This window comes from Parasteatoda tepidariorum, chromosome 11, assembly GCF_982258835.1.
Source record: "Parasteatoda tepidariorum strain Cologne lab strain chromosome 11, Ptep-v5.0, whole genome shotgun sequence".
Classification (NCBI taxonomy): domain Eukaryota; kingdom Metazoa; phylum Arthropoda; class Arachnida; order Araneae; family Theridiidae; genus Parasteatoda; species Parasteatoda tepidariorum.
In genome coordinates, this window is record NC_141765.1 from 759,882 (window position 1) to 781,263 (window position 21,382).

At 27.6% G+C, this 21,382-nt stretch overlaps 1 protein-coding gene across 5 annotated transcripts in view; it reads left to right on the top strand.

The window, feature by feature from the left end:
- Vps13B (vacuolar protein sorting 13B) overlaps positions 1 to 21,382 on the top strand; it is a 240,096-nt gene that overhangs the window by 178,262 nt on the left and 40,452 nt on the right. For all 5 annotated transcript variants that reach the window (XM_087154944.1, XM_087154946.1, XM_087154947.1 and 2 more), the window contains 6 exons: positions 2,028 to 2,114; positions 2,214 to 2,391; positions 4,053 to 4,206; positions 5,160 to 5,265; positions 10,511 to 10,675; positions 13,371 to 13,565. In XM_087154944.1, coding sequence (XP_087011070.1) covers positions 2,028 to 2,114; positions 2,214 to 2,391; positions 4,053 to 4,206; positions 5,160 to 5,265; positions 10,511 to 10,675; positions 13,371 to 13,565 — 885 coding nt within the window. The remainder of the gene's footprint in view (positions 1 to 2,027; positions 2,115 to 2,213; positions 2,392 to 4,052; positions 4,207 to 5,159; positions 5,266 to 10,510; positions 10,676 to 13,370; positions 13,566 to 21,382) is intronic.

Genomic DNA, 21,382 nt, shown 5'->3' on the forward strand with positions numbered 1-21,382 from the left:
AGCTCTTCTTCTCTTATGCTAACAAGCATTGGATCTTCCACTTCCATGCAAATCCCTAGAATAACAGGAAGACAGAAAAATCGCGATAATTTTCCCTCATCGACACCGGAAACATATTTCAGAGTTAGTGTTTTTATTCCATTTATAGAAAATTTTATAACACAATTAAACTTAAGATTTGTATCGCATCGTGATATTATGAAAGGATTTCAGTGTCTTCTACCTGCCGATCCTTTCATTTGCCAACCTTCAAACATAAAGGCTTTTAAAGCATTAGTGGAATTTTATGCTGGAGATTTGAATACCTGTAAAGAAAGCCTTAAGTCTGAACTAAAACTTTGGTATAAAAGATTAAAAAGGATTAGTGAAGACGTAGGTAGTGTTCCAAAAACTGCGGCGGATGCTCTTGGAATGTGCAATAAAGATATAACACCAAACATTTTCAAACTCCTAGAAATATTGGTCGTTCTACCTGTTTCAACGAGTGCAAACGAAAGATCCTTTTCGACTTTGCGCCGTTTGAAGACTTATTTACGCAACTCAGCGGGAAATAATAGAATGAATGGATTGGCGCTCTTAAGCATTCATAGAAAATTTACCCCAGCTGTCGAAGACATTTTAAACGAACTTGCAAAAAACCCCGTCGTTTGGATATTACAGTATAAATCAATAAATTTTTAGCGTGTTTGTATACTGGTTTAATTCCCTATTTGTTGGTAAGTCATTTTTTAGTTAAATTCATTGGTTTTCTATGGAATATTCACATTTATATGGTTATTATTTAGGTAGCTGTTACAGTATGAGTAGTTTTTTCTGGCTTGATTTATTCCTACTTTTTAATAAAAATAAAATATTTTACCTCTTATTATAAAAAAAATTATATTCTTAAACTTAAAAAATAAAAACAAAATTTAACTAAACAATGTTGTCGAAATAAAAAGTCAAAATTGTCTAGCTGTCTAAATTAGGGAAGTAATAGTGCTTTATTACATACTCGAATTTCTTTTAGTAATTTCTGAAAATTATGACCCCCCCCCCTTGAAAAAATTCTGCGTACGCCACTGTTTGTGGTAATCAGGCTTTTACCAAAAAAAATAAAAATAAATAACAATTGCAATTCAATGAATTAATGAAATTATTTTATTCTAAAAATCGAACATTAGTAAATTAAATTTAAAAAAATGATAAATAGTTCTAAAAACTCTTATCCCGAATGAATATATGTAGCATTGAAAATGTTAAAATGCTCAAATGGCTCTTTGTCTAAGCTTGCGAGGAAAACGTTTTTGAAATGTATTTGTGCTTGATTTTTAAATTTAAGTAATAGTTAAAAGCAATTAGTTAGCATGTTTTAGCCTCTGAAGTTATACAGATCAAAACTGATGTATAAATCTGTTCTTCCGATCAAACATTATATCAAAAATAGATCAAATATACCAAAAATTAAATTTTTTATATTATAGTAAATTCTTCTCACTATTTTGTGTATAAATTGCATTTTATAAATTATTTTAATCATTGAGAATTTTTGAAAATCAATAATATTTATCAATTATTGGTAAAAATCCACATCTTAGGTTTTTGATTTTATTTAAGCACCTTGTTACACAGTATATTGAACTTAATGTTATGCCATTAGCTTATATTTGAATTTTAAACTTTTTAAAACACAAAATTAATTTTAGTTTCACAAATTTCAAATGCTCCTTTCTCCTTTTAGCCAACTTCAAATTCTTTTTCAAAAATTAAAATCACTAAAATAAAAACGATAAGATATTTTCATTTTAATTCCCCCCCCCCCTTCCAATGAATATCATGTTGTGTGACTTAATATTGTATTAAAGAAAGCTTTTCATTTTTTCAACTAAGAAATAAGTTTTACAATTTTAGTTATAATTGTTTTACCTCATATATAAATTTTGTATCAAATAAAGCAGCTTCTAAGTTCTTTTCTCTGGTATAATATTAGTGTAATAGATATTTTTATAAATTAGTTTTTAATTATAGCATTCCATTTCCAACATTAGATTCCTTGGTCTATTTATAACCAGTATCAGTGTGTTCGGTATCAAGTAGTAAAACAAAAAATATCATCTAAGTGCTGGTCATTTAAGGTAATGCTATTTTTTGTAACATGTTTTGTTTTAAGTTTTGTTTATGTTACTATTGTTGATAGTTTTTGTTATGATGTTATTTTTAATTTCATTCACTAGGTTTTTATCAGTCCTTTACTTATATTACGCAATCATCTCCCTTTTTCTTTAAATATCAATATCATGTCTGAGAATGATAATACTTTGTTTGACATCACTGGTAAAGGTAATGAAACTGCATGTTTAATGAAATCCGTGAACGATCAAATTATTCAAGTTAATGCTATATCTGAAAATGGTGAGTTATGAATTTGTTATTAAGAAATATTTATAATAGCAATATTTTGTCTGTCTTTATGAAATAATGTCTATCCTTTTATATGGTTTTTTTTAATGATTTGTAAATTTCGACTTCAGAAAACGTTCAAATTCTCTAAAAAAGATTAATTCTAAAGAAGTGTCTCAAGAAATATTTAACTTATTACTTTAGTTTAGTAATACAAAATAAAATTAAAAAAAATTGTGTACAGTCAACACTTGATATAACTTCCCTTGTAATCCAAGCAAAAATGGAGGTTATAATGACGGATTGCATGTGTATGAAAAAAAGAAAATATTTAATGAAAACTCATAAATACTTGGCCAGTTCTCACAAAGCCATGCTATATTTTAAAATGAAATTTTAAAAACTGATAAATTAATTGTTAACTCCACATGTTGAACTAAACAAGTTGTGAGCAATCATTTTCTTTAAAAGACATTTATTTACTACTGGATAGTGTTTCTATATGAATGACAGTGATGCCAACTGCTCTGCTTTCAGTAAAAATTGTTATTAAGTGGTAGATGACTAAAATTTGAATCCTGAGGAATATTGATTGATTATTGAACTTTTTTTACACTTACCACAAAATAAGTGTAGCAAAGTAATATCTTTGGTTAACTTTTTATTTATTAATGAATAGCTTTAAATCAATGTTCTACAATTACAAGAAAGTTTTTCTACAATTAAACAATTTTTCCTATGAAGAAGATCAAGTGGTATGATTTGTGTGTGTTGATGATCCTGAGAACTATGTCAAATTATAGTTTAACTATTAGCATAGCTAGACAATTAGGAACAGTTGGAAAGGGGACAACAGACAAAGGGAAAAAGTTTAGTTGTTGGTTGGGCGTGTGGATAACAACTCAACCTTGTAAAATCTTTTTGTTATGAAAACTAATGTTGCGAAAATTCATGATAGCCTGGAGAACAAGGAAATTGATAAGACTTTGAATCAGTCTTGGAAATCAAAAACTGTCTCAAATAATACAAGAAACAGAATATTTAATAACAATGTAAAATCTATGCTTTTATATTTATTATAAAAATTTGGTATTCCATGTTCACAGTCATTAATAAAGTCCAAAAAATTTCAAACACAAAATAGTTTGATAAAGTAGGATATGAAATGCTACAAACAAAAACTAGCTGCTTGCAAGATGAAAAAGAATGTGGAAATGAATTGTTCCCCCTTAAAGGAGACCAGAAAATTTAAAGTGAGTCAGGGTCGCTGTAAGAAGGATTGTACTAAAAAAGCATAAACTATATAAGAACACTAAGCTTTAAAATTACTTTTTAACACTTTTTATTAAACAACTTATTGAATTTGTTAAAAAATAACTATATTTAACCTACGTTTATAAAATATATATCTGTTTGACATATTCTCAAACGATGGTGTCAAACAAGTTTTTAACTGGTCTCTTAATAAAAACCTTTAAAAAAAAACTATGTAGATGTAGTTAAAATAATATAAATAACAAAAAGTTCAGTTAGTTTAGTATTAAGAATTTTATGTAGTTAAAGTTATTAGTATTAGGAATTTTATGTAGTTAAAGTTATTAGTATTAGGAATTTTATGTAGTTAAAGTTATTGTTAGTTATGTTGGATTCCCTTAACATGATATTAATTTTAGGTTTCAACATAAAAATGCCAGCATTGCCTATATCTTTATCTAATCTGAAAGATGTACCAATAACACTTTTGAACGAAACTGAAAACTTAGATTATTGCTTTTCTGAAATGGAATCTGTGCTTCATAAAAGTTGGCCTTATAGCTTCTTTGATAGGTTCGTGAACAATCTATCTTTTTCTTTTAAAAGTTATGAATTCTTGACTTTTTATAATTCATATATCCATTTAAAATTTGAAATTGTTTTATTCAACCCTTGAAGTTTATTAATCAAATTTTTGTTATTATGTAGTCATAGTGAATTATGAGTTCCATTGATAACTATAAGAAGTATAATTATATTTATTACTTTTATATAATGATATAAAAATAAAATTATATAAAATTAAAATTATATAAAATTAAAATTATATAAAATTAAAATTATATAAAATTAAAATTATATAAAAATAAAATAATTTGTAATAATTTTTGTGGGATGCAAAGAAAAACTATTCCATTGAGATATAATTTTGTAATATTTAGGCATGTTGTCAAGAGGATGAGGCAACATCAGAAAAACAGAATTTTTAGGAAAATGCAAAAATATGTATCAGTTCAGATAACAATTTAATCTCTTAATGTGGTGTACTTGTTTTGTACAAATATTTACACCATGTACATAAATTGCTTTATAGACAGACTTATGATGCGGAAAGTGGTAATAAAATGGCCTTCAGATTAAGATGTCTAATTCAGATTAAGATGTCTCTATTAAGATGTCTAAAATCAATTCATATTCTCAGCATTTTGGAACTGTTAACAATTACTATACTAATAACCCACTCAGTTGTTCAACTTTCACAATTATCTTATGCATGCTCCATATTTGAGAGTTATATCTTTACCTCATCATAATGTGCTAAAGGTATTTTACAAGCTGCAATAACCTGCGGTTTTACATTTGCTTTTAAATACATTTTTTCAGCCTTACTTAACCTCCGATGCCACTTGAAACATTTTTAATTTCATCCAAAACATATTTATCATCAGATGTATTAATCATTCTTTTTCTCCCATTTTCGCAAATTATATTGAATCTTAGTTTGAAATATGTATTTATTCTTTCAGCTGCTCAAAATACTTAATAAACTTTGTCGACTCTATGTACATTTGTTCTGAAACAATAAATGATGTCATTCCTGCTATACCAGAGGATGTTTGCTGTGTATTAAAAGTAAATGTTACCTATTTTTAGATACATTATATTAATATATGCCTATAAATCAGTTTGAAATGTATAGCTTTGTTGTTATTGGTTAATAGTAGTATAGTGAAATGCATAGTATTGTTGTTATTGTGATAAGCAATATTTTTAATTGGTATAAAGTTTCAACAATAATTGTGTGCAAATCAGGCAAAATAATGGACTAAAATATGATTTTTAAAATTAGCATTTGTGTAGCTCCTTATCTAAAAGTGGAAGCATTTTTCATAGTTCTTAATTTTCTCAGAAAGAGGAACATTTTATTTTATTAAAATATTTTTCTAAAATTGAATTATTATAGTTTCCTTTTCTATATTCTGTGGTTACTCTCCATTTAAATATAAATTTCAAGGTCAATAATACTCAAAAGAATCAGCAATGCTTATGGAAAACCAGAATGGAAGATGATAAATACTAGATGCCACAATAGAATCCTTTTTGTGGCTACTCTCTATTTACGAATACATTTCACCTATAGACATGCATATATTTTTCAAAACAAAAGTTAAAGGTTTTTCTTTTTTTAATTTTAAAACGTGGACAAAAATTGAAAAATAATTATTTATACTTGTTTTTACCTAATTTTTTATCCAAATCTTTACTTGCATTTTAATTGTTTTGGTTTATTTTGTGTTCCTCAAAGATGAAAGAAATCTTTTAAAAGGACAAAGAGATTATAAATGATTGATTTAGTAATCATCTTCTTTAAGAAGCTTATCTGGTATTGTCCAAAATATTCTCCTATATCCCTATCTTGTATGTGTTGAGAAAAGCAGCTTAGAAATAAATATCCATCTATGGCTGTTTTCCTAACTGGGTAAGAGTATATTCATTGCTAATTAGTATTTTGGTAATGCCCAGCTTACCAGATCACTATTTTCTTGAAATATGCATGTCTATAAATTTTTTTCTTTCAAAACAAAATCATTTTGTTTGTTTCATTTTAAATTTTATATACAGTGTTCTCTCACTTATGTACCACCTCTTTTATGCACCTTTTTAATTTATACGACGATTTTAACCGGTCCCAGTACATAAGGTATGAAAATAATGGTAAACATCCTTCGTTTATGCGTCGCTCTAAAAATAAATTTTTCAATTATGCGTCGAAATTCTAGGCTAGCATTTAAATTTTTTTAACCTTTAAATATTTTTTCTTTTTCTAAAAAAAAATTTTTAAATTAAAAATGAAGAAAATAAGCAATCCTTGTGACAGATAAAAAGAAATATATGTTGTTATATCCCATTGAATTTTCTTCCCCCTGTGACCTTTTCATGTTTTGCTGTTTCTGGAAGGACATTCTTTCTAGAATTTTGACTAGTGTGTCTTATCTGTTGCACCAACAACAATGAAAGCCCATTCATCTTTTAAAAAATGACCATTCCTCTTGTCCAGAGGTTAGTTCGTTTTACTCCCATGCTATTTTCTAGAAAAATAAGACACCTGGAATACGAAAGATGAAAGAGACCGCAATCACTTATTTGCAGTCAGATGGACATCATGAGTAAATAAGAGGAGGTTCAACTTATTGTGCAGTATATTATGACGTCAAGTACTTTTCTTAGAAATTTATCATGTGATGTTTCACCCCCTCCCATAAAACTCAAATTTTTTGTGAGGAACTGTTCATTTATATCTAAGTAACTAGAACTTGTGGATGATGAGAACGTGGATGATACTGACGAGGATGATAAAGTTCTTCCAAATCACACAGCAGTATTAGAAGCTTTAGACACTATTCGTGACTATTTTCAATTTAATTTTGCTTCTTAAACTCCCCCTTATCACATTTATATGAACTGAAAAAAACTGTTTTTAAAATACGTTGTCAAAAACAAATACAAACATGTATTAAAATTATTTTGTAAGAAAATAGATTGTCTTAAGGTATGTTAATTTTTTTCTTTCTATGATTATATTAAATACCAAAGCAGTATAAATATTAACATTTTATCTTTAGAAACATATTTATTCATATTGTCACTGCAATTTACGCTGCGTTTTAGAATTTTGAAGTTTTTCACTAATGCGCCCCTTTCATTTATGCGCTTTTTTCTCTTGGCCCCTTACACCGGTGCATAAGTGAAAGTTCACTGTAATATATTATAAAGGGAGAAAAAGTACTTATGAAAGCTTACTAATGAAATGTTAATGATAATAAAATGCAAATAATAAAATGTTCCGTTAAGGTATGGGAAATGTTTCATCATCAAAAATTCTTAATCTGATTTGTCTGATTGAAAACCTTAATTAAATATAATCACAAAATTGATGACAATTTCAAATTTTTATCGTATAAAAAAAATTAAGTAAAAGCATTTTGGGTAATTATAAGGATATTTTTAAAAATGACACAGTGAACTATAATTCTTCAACTTATTTTATTAATTAAACAATATGTCATAATTTAGTAATATTAATTTTAATTAACATTATATAATAATTACTATATAACAATATTTACTCTTTCATCGTGATGAATGAGATAACTCGTCTATGTCTTTGTCAATATTCGCTGTGCTCTATTGTTGTATTAGTGAATATGGTTGTTAATTGCAATTGATTATTATTTTTAAAGTAAAATATGCAAGTTTTAAAGGAATTTGCTTTTTATTTCAATTTTAGTGCTGCAAAGGAACTTCAGGCACAGAGGGTGGGACAAAGGCACATCATTAAAGCACTGATAGTATTAGTGTCAATTCTTTTGTAAATGATAAAAATATATGCTTAATTCTGTAGACAACTTCTGATAGGATTAGATTAAGGAAAAATTATTTATTTAAATTATAATTATATTTGACATTATTGTTTAAAATATGATTTGCTTTTTACTTTACTTATTTATATTTTTTTATTAGCCATTTTTACCAATATACTTGGACAATTATATCTGGATTAAAACATAATTTTATGGATAGATTTGAATTCATGAAATAAATTTAAAAAAAGTTGAATAGTTGTTAAGTGTGTTTATGGTTCCATAAAAAATTTACTTTTAAAAAATTTCTTTTTATCTTTATTTTTTATAAATTTATTCTCTTCACTCATCTTAATTAAGCTGTCATGAAATTCATGTGTAATAACTATAATGGCTCATTGTAAAATAAAGCAATTTATGTACTTAAGGCAAAATATTTTCTTTCTGCAATCTATCCTTTTTGTCCCTTATACAATGCATTGTATTTTTTATATAGTGATAAGAGGAGGCTATTCACATAATATGAAGCGTCAAAATGAAGTAAAATCCATTATTATGAACTGCCAAACATTTTTAATTATACTGACGTTAATTATATCATCCTGATTTAATTTTTGTTTTGTTTTTTGATATTTCAGTAAAAACTCAAAGATCTAGAATACAAGGAAAACCTTTGAATTCAGGTATATCGAGTCCTTGAGTGCCAAAAATTTTGATTCTTAATTGAACCTTATTTTGGTAAAAAAAAATAATGCACATTAATAAAAGCTAAGAGCACTGCAAACAACACTTATTAAAAAATAATATATTATAAAACTGTAATAAATAAAGATAAATTATAAAAGAATGAAATGAAATTCTGAAAAAAAATGCAAAAGTGAGACATAAAAGTGAAAATAAGATTATTAATTTTTCACTCTTATTTACACTTCTAGACAATTGCCAATCATATGGTTGCATCTAAAATCATCTAAATGATGTCAGGAAGACATAAAAAATTACAAATTTGTCAATTGATTGTTACACTTTGATTTTGAACAATAACACTCAATACACCTTAAATCCTTTATATCTCTTATCAACCATGTCATGTAACAAACCAGTTTGACAACCTGAAATTTGCATATGCAACAAAACATGTCTTACTGTATCTTGCACTTATTAGTTTCACATTTTCTTACCTTCAACTTTGTAACTATTAAAAGCTATCATTGCTATTATAATCTGTCCTTAGCAATTGTCCAACAATGTATTTAAGGCCAAAAATAACTACCTTAAATATTTTAAACTACCATATTTGTTGGAAATATTCTACTCCATACTAAAAATTACAGTAAAAAAATGACGGGTTTTTAGAATGTCAATTAAAAACAATAAAGAGAAAAAGAGAAAAAACTATAAAAGTTATCCATAAAAGATATTAAAGATAAATAAAAACTCTTAACAGCAGAAAAAAAAATCGTTCTTTATTCTAAAATTAAAACCTAAAAGCTGAAAATATTTTCTCATGAGATGAAGCTGCTACAAATTTTCGCAGCTAATTAAATTATTAGGAAATAAATGAACTAAAAATGCTTTGCTTAATATTGCATTTTCCTTTATCAGTTGTTATAAACGTATGAACATATAATAATTATGTCCTACATGATTTATTATATCATAACTTCATTGAAAGTAACAATGATGAAAACTGTTAAATAATTTATATTTTAACAAAATATTTATAAATTTACATTCGATTTAAAATAACTTTCCTTTTATTTTAAGAGCAAAATTCTTTTAAGTCTGCAATTTAAACAAAAGCAAATTAATATTCATTATTAGTTTATACTATAAACTATTAGTTTATAGCTATAACCTTTATTGCTTTAATAATAGCTATAAAATGTTTACTTCATAATTTTTAAACTTTTCTTTTATTTTAGATCTAAATTAAGTTGGATATATATCTGTTACTAAAAGTAGTTGGCTTTTGTAATGGATTCTTAGTTGTGTCAGTAAACAGTTTGTAACTGATACATAAAAATTGTATTAACCTATCTCTACTATACGCATGTAGAGGAAACAATATAAAATGCTTATGTTAAAAACTTGCCAACTATGTATTATGCATAGAAAATACCGGCCTTAATTTAACTTAATAGTGAGAATAGGATTGCAGAAAATATTTCATTTTGAAGAAAAGAAACTTACTGTCTTAAATCTTAGCAATTTCTTCATACACCAATTGTCCATTAAGATAATGTCTTGAGAAATTGGTATTTTCAGCATTAACCAGCTCAAACCAGGAAAAATCAAAGTGCTGAAACTATTGCTCAAAAACCTACCTTTTTGATCAGTACTAAAATTTTTTACTGCCTATTATTCAACATTAAAACTGTTCATCTTTGTCATTTGATGTTATTAAATCATTGTACTATGCATTGTTATGAAATTTATTCTTGTTATCTTTTTTCTTCCACCTTTTTTAATTGTTGGCTTTTGTTACTTGACTGAATTACTTTTCATTTTTTCAGGTGGAAAAATCACAACGATGGATTGGATTAAATACTGTTTTGCTTGACATAAAACCTGAAATGGTTCTTATTAACAGGTTGAGGCACGTTATTTACTTACATAGTGAACATGGCTTAGAATGGACTTTACCAGCAAGCTCTGTTGCACCATTAGCTTCACCATATGTGAGTAGTTTACTGGAAAACATGTATTTGCTAAAAAAAAAAAAAAAAGACTTTGTCTTTTTTCTTAAATTCATTGTTCTTTTATACAAAATATTCAAACATAAGTGCACAGCTAACCACAATCTCTAGTCATTGTTAAAATATATTATTTGACGTTGTTAATATTCATTATACAATTAAACCTCAATGTCACAAATATTTCAATGTCAGAACAATTCTAAATTTCCTATCAGTTTTATTTAACTATATTTTATGGTATCCCAAAGCCCTCAAAAAGTGGAGAAAAAGTCTCAAAGGTGAATTCTCTATAATTTTCCTGGTGTAATTATTAGAATAGTTACCTAATGTAATGAATTTCAGTTGTATAGAGAAATATAGCAAAGAAAAAAAAAGACTTTTCTATCTGCATACTGCATGTTAATGAACTTTCTTTGTCTAGAACATCTTTTCCATATATTGATAGACAAGTAACTACACTTATTTTATACTATAGTCCAATTGGTAAAATTTTAGAAACATGCAAAAAGCTTTCAATTATGTCATTCCAAAGATTTGAAACTCAGATCCCAATTCCTGATTCTAAAGTTTGAGCACAGATGAATGAAAATGAAAGATAAAAATAAAACTATTAGACCACTTGGGATTCAAAAAATAATTTAAGTGAAAAGAAAGAACAAAATAAAAAAAAGGCAGTTTATTATTTCCAAGATAAAGTTCAATTCCAAAATGCACTATGAGTTTATCGGAAGTCCTGAATGCTCAGTGGCAACTTCACCACTGACAAAGTAATTCAAGTAAAGGAACTGAAACATTTTGTAAACTCAAGTCTTTAATTAACATGCCAAGGTTTCCATGTCTTACACAAGTAGAAGAGAGAAGTGTTAAACTTTTGACGGAAGCTTCAGCTGCTTTGTGTGGTGAGATACAAGCAAACTTCATGCTAGCAAAACTCCAATCATGGGAAATAATTATTTCATTTGATCGAAACAGATAATGATATAGCATTTAGTACTACTGCTCACTTGGAAAATAAACTTATTAAAAATTTTATAAACTTATTCAATGTATTATTTTATTGTTATAATTGCTAATACTGAAAGAGATTTCTTAAAAAATAATACAGAAAATTATTAAAAAAAATCCCAGTTTTGACTTTCTCCTATTTTCGAGGGGATTAGGACGCAGTAAGATATTTGATAAATGATCCAAGGTACATAAAATTGCATAGTTTTTTTGTCCCTTATCTATAGCTATATATACATCCTAATGCTAATCAGTATTTTGTTATTATTATGATAGTTATTATTATACCGCTTATTATTATGCTACTTATTATTATGCCACTTATTATTATTATGCCACTTTATAGAGGTTTTTTGCATATTTTTTTTAAAATTGCAATTTACAGTTTCGAATATTTTACAAAATATATCTTCACTACCCTTTCTATTGTGCTAGAGAAACTTAATTGTAATGATTAGGAATTTTTTTTAAAAAAAATGCATTTCATATGGCAAAGTGTCACCACCTCTGGTTAAATGACTTTGTGTGACCTAATTTTTCTCCTTGAAATTGACTTAACTTTCTTCCAGCTCATAGCAAATATTCTTGTTATCGAGTATCCAAACAAAATTTTTCAAATCTCAATTCAATCAAATCTCAATTTAATCAGTCAATCAAATCTCAAATTCAATTCTCATTTCAATCAAATCTTAATTCAATTCTCATTTCAATTTTCAAATCAAAACTTTTCAATATATAATTCATTTGAAACTGTTTCTCAATGCCAACACCCAAAGGATATTGGCATTGTGAAAGTATTCTTGGTTATCATCACATAAAGTAAACAAAGAACATAAAGGTTTGTGTTTATAAATATGATGTGCTCAGTTTACAGGAATTCTAAATGAGAAGTGATGGATGATAATACTGTAAGTATGTATCCCAGATGAAGTTTGCCGAATTCAACTCAGAGAACCAAAAACACGATCAAATTGCTATGTACACAGTTAAAAACTCGTCAGTAATTACAGTATAGACAGCTGTTTCACAATCTTTTACTGCCTCTAAGACTGGCAGAAAATTCTTAAACTATTATCTTTATTCTAATTATAATTAGAAGCCATTTAATTAAAAAAAACATATATGACTTTAAAATCACTCCATCTCACAGTAATATTAAAAGAGAGGATGCATAAAATCAATAAAAATTCGAATTTTTTACATTTTTCTCAAGTTTAGATCATTTGGAAACAGAAAGTTACAAATAAACTTTTATATAATTCTATACTTTTATACTCATTTCAGGTAGAAACTTTTACTTGTACTAATTATTATTCATAAATTTTTTTTCTCTTAAACCTAATGATTCAATGTTGATACAGTATGCCCAATTTAATGCAATATCTCTTTAAATTTAAATATTTGAAGGTTTAGGTGCCTTAGTCATTATTGATCAGTTACAAGTTCTAGTTCTTGTAGAGTTATTTTTGCTTTCTATACAAGTTTTGCTTCAGACATAGTTAATGTCTGTAAAACTGCCTCTCAATAAAGTGAAGCATTTTTGTTTACAAATTAACAGTTTTGGAAAGTTTATATCATTTTGATAATCAGTCTTTGAAAATATGTTCTTCCTGTTTGTATGTTTTTTATTTCATTAAAGTAAATATGTTTATTAATTTATTTTTCTGATTAGAATGGCTTTCAACTTAGTGTCATGGAGGATGGTGTTCATTATTTTAGTTCATCATTGACAGTTGAAGGATGCAATGTTTCTAAATCTAAGACTGAGGCCAGCATGGATACTACTTTTTCAATTAATTCAACTGTAATTATTCCTACCAGTGGGTCATCAAACATTATTATTCCATTAAAGGCTGATACAAAAAAGGTATTTATTAACTGTGTAATAATATGTAACTACATATTTTTTACTTAGTAGAATTTCTGTTTAATGGTTTCAGACATTTTGTTCTTGTGAAATACAGGGATGAGATTTGCCAAAAGGCAAAAAAGCTGAATTTCCCCAATAGTAAATTTTACGCAAGCACAACCCTTTAATAATAAATTTCAGACAGTTTAAGGTAATAAATAATGTGTTGACATACAATTGGTACTAATTTATTATTATATAAATGATTACATTAATACTTAACATTTAGTGAAAATAAAAATTACCAATTGAAAAAATAAAGCTGGAAATTATATTTTTCCTCAGTTCACATAAGAAACAATTATTACTTGAAAAACTACCTGGTTCAGCAAATTAAAACTACTGAGAATATACATTAATATTTCATTTCTTTTAATAAATACTGTTATGTGATTTATAGCAAATATATCAGTAATATTACTTTTTAAATTATATTGGGGAAAAAAACTTTAACAATGGACCGAATCATTATGCTCATATTATAGTCTAATCTAACTAGAGCCCTTTCAAACATATCAATAACGGTGAAGTAGAAATATATAGTAACTCCTTAACATACAAAAATTGCTATATTAGTTTGAAAAATTACATGACAATCAGCAACTGTTTAGATAATTGTCTTTTATTTGATAAGAATTTCGCATTTTATAGCATAAATAACAGCAATTATAAATAAAATTTTGATGATGAGTTAATTAACTCTTTTTCCAAAAAAAAAAATTTAAATTAAATCCCTTTTTAAGTGATTGCTTTTGTTTGCTATATCTTTTATGCTTGCTATATTTAGTCGTTAGTCCTTCTTCAAACATCTTGTGACAAATCCTATTTTTTCTTCTTTGCAAGCACAGAATTTAAGTTTTGAAAATATTCCCTTCCAGTTTCTCTGATGTTGTAACACTTACATTTACTAATAATCGCAGTTAGAAAAACAGTCATCTTTATAGTAACTAATTTAAAATTTTTTACTTCTTACAAGAATCCCGATAGTTGATCTTAAAATTGTGTGAATATGAATAACAATTATGGATTTTGAAATCACATGAATATGAAACTAGATATACGATTTTGAAAATGAGAAAATACAAACTGGGATATAGAATTTTTAAAACGCGTGAATACAAATCACGATTCATAATTTTTAGATCGCGTAAATACGAATCATGATGCGGAATTTTTAGATTGCATAAATAAGAATTATGAATTTTTAGAGAGCGTGAATGCGAATCCCAATGCCTTATTTTAAAATAACGTATAAATACGAAAATAAATGTTTGATATTATAAACCGCATGAGCAAATCAAGACATTGAATTTTAAACTTGCGTGAATATGAATCGCTACATAGGTTTATAAAAAGGCGTAAATACGAATCACAATATCGGATTTTTAAATCTCGTAAATAAGAATTGCAACATACTATACTCAAATCACGTGAATCAGAATCGCAACACGCAAATATGATAAGCTATGTTTGATATTAAAATCGTGTGAATGAGATCGAGATATTAGCAGATTCCAGGCTTGGGACCTCTAAATGGCTTGTCAGAAGCAGCGTCGATTGTACTACAAAAATCGGATCTATCTGGAGGGCAGGTAAAAAATTCCGAAAATCTTATTTGCTGTGAGTAAAAGGAGAGAAAATAGCTAAAATAAGTAAAAATGAGAAAGGTTTGGTAGCTATGCAGTTTGAATTTTCTGTTTCTCTTTGAAAATCGGTAAATTTTCTGAAAAAGCGGAATACTTATAAAAAAATTGAAATTTTTAGAAAAATCTGAATTTTTGACAAAAAAGCTGAAATTCAAGTGATAAAAGTGAAAAAAGCGGAAATCCGCTAAAAAGCGGAAAAATCTCATCCCTGGAAATAAGATTTTAAATACTGTTATTAATTCTTTATCAATTTAGTTTATCATTATTTTAGATTCATCATCCTCTACTTGCTTTTGCACTAAAAACCCGAGAACTGCTCGTGCAGTTCTTTTCAGATCACATTATTTGCTCATTTCAACTATGAAACAGACTCTGAAATGATTAACTAGTGAAACAGCAATAAAATCAAGATATTGGAGTAGACTTTTGCACAAATTTAAAACATGTCAATTAGAAATCTTTATAGTTGCATTTGCTAATATATTTTAACTGTGTAATTTTACAGAGATAAACCTTCCTAGGATATTTGTCACAGCCCCAAAATTTGATAAGAAGAGAGAAGTACCGTATTTTTCGACGAAAGCGCCGCACATCGATAAAAGTTATAGTAAGCGCCGCATTGGTGCTAAACCGCGCATATCAGCATCCTTATAGAGGAGACCTTTAAACTACCATGTAGAATATCTGTATAATAAAAAATTAAATTTTTTTATACATTTCATAAAGTAAAGTTTTAATTTCTAAATTATAATAAAAAATTTCTTTTTCAGCGAAAAGAAAAGAAAAAGCAACAAAACGATCTAAAATAAAGTTGTTCTTATCTGTGGCACCGGGCCAAAAAGTAAAGTTAAGTACAACAAATAATTCTGAAAATAATGTTAAGTACACCAAATTTTTTTTAAATACATCAAATAACATAATTTCTAAATTATTTGAGGGGGGGAAGCCTAAAATGCATTAACAAAGAGTTCACGTTAACAAAGAGTTCTCGTGAAAAAAAATTTCTCTCTCAGCAAAAAATAAATAAATAAATAAAACGATATAAAATAAAGTTGTTCTTACCAGTTGGCACCGAGCCAAAAAACAGAAGAACAGCAAAAAAAAATAATATTTATATGCTCAGCAGCTGAATTAAGCTGGGCTGATTACAGAAATCCGTAAAACAATGTAATGAGAAAAAAAGAAACATTTATTAAAATAAAAAGATTTAAAAATTTATCAAAGTTAACAATTTGAGGAAAGACTAATAATAACGAAACAACTAATAATAACAAGAATAAGAAATAACTAAGCACGCCCCACCCCACCTCCTCCACCTGTCATTTCTAATGGAGCTGTTTAGGAGGAATCAATCAGTTATTTTTAAAGGGGTTGGGGAAAAGAAAAGAGGGTATGGGACCCCTAATCCAGCATCCCAAAATTTGGCACTTAATCTGATCTATTTTTTTTTTTTTTTTTAAGAAATTTATATTGATAAGAAAAATCAGTTATATTCTTTTGATTTGAAATTTTATTCTGAAGAAGTAAGTAACTTTATTTAATCTTTTAAAAATAAAAAAAAAAGCCTGAAAAAAAATCTGTGTCAAGGGAAACATCTTTTTCTAAAGCAGTTTAAAATAAAGTGAGAAGTAAAAACGCCTGCATCCCCAATGAATAAAATAAAGAAATGCAAGTTGGAAAAAACTGATCAATCAATCTTGACAGCTGTGCTTGTGCTTTACTGGTTTGTTCCCTCCTCTGTTTGACCATAAATTAGCCACACCCAGTTGACATTGAAACTACCACATGGATTACAAAATGAATTCTATCCCTTTTGCGGTTTTTTATTCGATTCATTAATTTTTTATTTTGCTGCTTTTTTATTAGTTATTAACTGTTAATTTGTTGTTTTTTTGTTTATAGTTAGCTTGTTTTTTTCGTGTTATTAGTCGATTGCTTGTTTTTTTTATCGCTATTAGTTTTTAACTTGTTTTTTGTTGTTATTCATTGTTAGTTTCTTAGCATTAATTGTTACTTTTATTTTGTAGTTCCTTGTTAGCTTTTTTTTTCGAGTTAAGCGTCATTAGTTAAAGCAAAATGTTACCTAAAAAAAAAACGAGAACTATGATCTCGCTCCAAAGAAGAAACGATTATTTCTTTTTCAGAGGATTCGGATTATTTTTTCTTGATTATATTATATAGATTATAATTTTAATTAAAAAATTCCTTAAGGTGGGCCAGTTTTGAATTCACCCCACCATAATCTATGATCGAAACTTGACTAAATTTATTGGTTTTTCTGAAATTAACAGTGTAATTGAATTATAGTAATATTTGAGCGCCATATTAGAATATTTTCGAAAGAGATCTGAAGCTCGGCATTTCGTAAGTCTCGTTTGTGTCGGATTAGGGGTCCTTTTCTGTTCGTTCCAATTACAAATGCCAAGGCACTAAGCAGATCTCTAGATTGCGATTTTTTATTAAACTGGGGGTGAATAGAAGATGCATACCTTTTAAATTTTCTCCTTATATGATGGTTTTTTTAAAATTATTATTTCGTTTATTTATTATCTTGCAGGCTGCTGTCGAAAGTTTGCTAAGAATTGGCGATGTTCTGCAGCAGATCGCGATACGGACGAATATTTCGTCAACTTCGTTATAAATTTTTTTTATAGTCTTTCTCTCAGAAAATTATTTCATCTTAAATAACTTTCCTTGATAACTTTTTTTTGCTACTAAAAAATATTTCGTCGAAAGCGCCGCATGTAGGAAAAAAACAACTTTTTTTTCGATAGTGCCGCGGCGCTTTCGCCGAAGAATACAGTATATCATCCCATACACCTCACAAAATGTTGCGTTACTGAACAATTGTGGACTAAACTCATGTGTTGAAAATACATTATGACCTGAGAAATGAGCTTATGAAGTTGAAAATATGTATGTCTCAAAAATGAAACTCATAAACACATAAGCATTATGAATTCAGAATTCAATAGTAATTCAAATCTTTTTTAATCAACTAAATAAAATGATATTTTTAAAAATAAAATCTGTGGAGTATAATAACTGGATAAGATGGTTTTCTGAGTGATAAATAATATTTTTTCCTTCTTTTTTTTTGTATATTGATTAAAAAATAAAAGCAAATTTTCTAAAAAGAGAGCAAGTAAAAAAAAGCTCTGATCCTTTATTATAAAGAAAAAATATAAATATTACTGAAAGAAAAACATTAAAAATTTATTAGAAATTTGTATCTTTACGGAACTAAAGTTCTCTAAACAAGCATATAAGTATTCTGAAAATTTTAATTAAAATATTCAAAATTTTGAAATTTATTGAAATTAAACCTAATCAAAAGTAAAATTATAAAAAAAGTAATCTACAAATCTTGATGACAGGGTATATTTTAAAGAATAAATTAGACAACAACAGAAAACTAGAACAGAATGTTAAAAAAGAACAATTTATTCTACTCTCTATACTTTTTATTGCTCTCTATAAATATAGATGAAAATTATAGACATAATTGAGAGATTTAAACATGAATGAGAGTGAAAACAAGATGAAAAGAAAATGCTGGAAAGAAAAGAAAGTGCAAATTATGTAACTATAATATCTTCTAAGTATCTTTGAATGTAATAAATAAAGTAAAGTGAAATAAAATATTAAAAAGATGCAATAAATCTGTCCATTTATTATAAAAAATAGGTACATTTTTCAAAGAGATATTAAGGGTTGATCCAGGTGGGAATTAGAGACTTTTCGCGGCCTCTTCACAACATTCTAATTTTTAAAAAAGTCCCATTCATAAATTTCTAATTTGTAAAAGCAGTCCCTTCACAAAATTCAAATTCGCACAAACTGCCTCTTTACGAAATTTCCCTTTATAAAAATAATCGTACAAAATTTTTCCATGGCAGATTCTCAGAAAAAATTACCGTAAACGACAGTTTTACAACAGCATTATATTGAATCAAATGCCTCTTAACTCAAATTCCAATTTAGCGTGTTGAAAATATCAAAGTTTGGATTACATTGTGGATAAGGTCGAAAAAATGGTAAATAAAAGACGAAAAAATCAATATCCAACGTGAAGCTACGATGAAATGTTCACGAATGAAGCATGTCAAAGCAGAACTCGAACGTCGTTATAACATCGCATGTGAAAAGGGTCGAAAAATTAGAACTGCCGAGAAAACTATCACCAAACATCATGACATTAAAATTGATTGAATTGTACAAATCGAACGTGTCAGAAAGACATGATTCGAAATCAAAATTCTCACGTCTTAATAGCGCATTACAAATACCTGAATTTGAAAAACTACGTGTAAAGGACAGAAAAATAATCAATAATTTCAGAAAAAACTATTATCAAATGACGCGAAATTACAATGAAATCGTCATAAATTTAACGTGCCAGAAAATTATTACTCAAGTTCGAGCGTCATAAACATCGTATTAAAAATATCGGATTTAAAAAAGCCAAGCCATGCGAAAAGGGGTGAAAAATGATAAATAATTGCCTCAAAAACTATCCATCTAGCGATATGAAATTGCGATGGAATCATCCCAAACGGAATGCATCAAAAAGTGATATCGAAATCGAAAGTAGTAATAAGACTTCTGAAAATATCGGAATTAGAAAAACCTTGTTAAAAGAGCCGCAAAAATGATAAATAACTGCTGATAGACTATCAACTAGTGACGTAAATTTATGATGGAATTGTCATGAAAGTAACACCTCAAAATAAGTGATGGCTCAAATTCAGAATTTGCATGTCGTAACAACATATTAAATATATATGAATCAATTTGAAAAACTATAAGTAAGCGACCGAGAAACAGGTGGACTTGACTAAAAAAAATTGGAATGAAGCATAGCAACTGCTAAAACTAAATGTTCTTTATCTATTAAGAAATTTTAAGAAAAATAATTTCCCTTTTTCCCAAAAATGGGCTCTAAAAATAAAATAAGGATTGACCCCAGAATATTTCAGTATAGCTTTATAATTTCCTGGTGGAACAGCTTCCCCGTGAGGTGAGTTCTGAGAAACGAATTTAATTAAATTCATTTATGAAACCTTGATGATAGAAAATTAACAATAAAAACAATAATTTATAAGAGATTATAAAACACTATTTATCCCAATAATTTTCTTAATAAAAAATAAGAATAGGCAATCGGAATTGCATCCTTCCTTTTATCTGTTATGGGTTCTAGCAACCTAAACCCTTTTCCTGCTGAAAGTTTTCTAAGTCACCAAACCATGGCATATTACAGTTCTGTGAAATTTGACTCTGTGCCAAATGAGTGAAAACAAATTTCCTGCGTTGAAAATGTGATCTATGGAAAATGTTAGCGCAAAGTTCACATGTTTGGCTCTCACTTTAGGCCCCCGTGTCTTCGAGGGTCTATTGAACGTTATGCATAAAGAAAGAAATATCATTCATACATAAACTAAATTTATTAACTAAAAACAAGAACACAACCATCTGATCTGACGGCCGAGAATGAGAAGGTAAAGCTGAAAAAGTGAAAAACCAAATTACAACTACAGTTGTCAACCGAACGTTGCCAACGGTGTTAAATAAGCTTTAACTAAAGTTAGGTGAGGCTAGATTTATAGATCACCATACTCGCCAATTCAAATTCCCTGACTTTTCCACTTTGCGACTCAAAAATGTTCAATTTTCTGATTTTTTGGACAATTTCCTAATTTTCTGACTTTTTCCAGGTAGAGTAGCAACCCTGTAAAGTGCATCAATATTATTTTCATATCTAAGTATTTCTCTAAAAATGTGCTAAATTTGTTGTTTTTTCTTCATTTCTTCAAAGATATGAGAGTGAGATGCAAAATATTGAAACGTTGGTGATGTGGGCTAGAACTTTTTTTTGGTAGAGGGAAATACTTATTAAGAAATTTTTTGATATGTTACAAATAATTTATCAAATTATTTGTAAAATAACAAGTATTCTTATTTTTTACAACTTCAAAGAAATAGAGCCTGGGATTTGAGACAAATGACTCTTTCCTGTTTTGTGTTTAAAGGCCATTGTACATTCTTTGTGTCATTCTTTGAGTATTTTGTTTGAGTATTTCCTACATTATAATTTTATATATTGTGTTTATAAGTTTTTCAAATTAT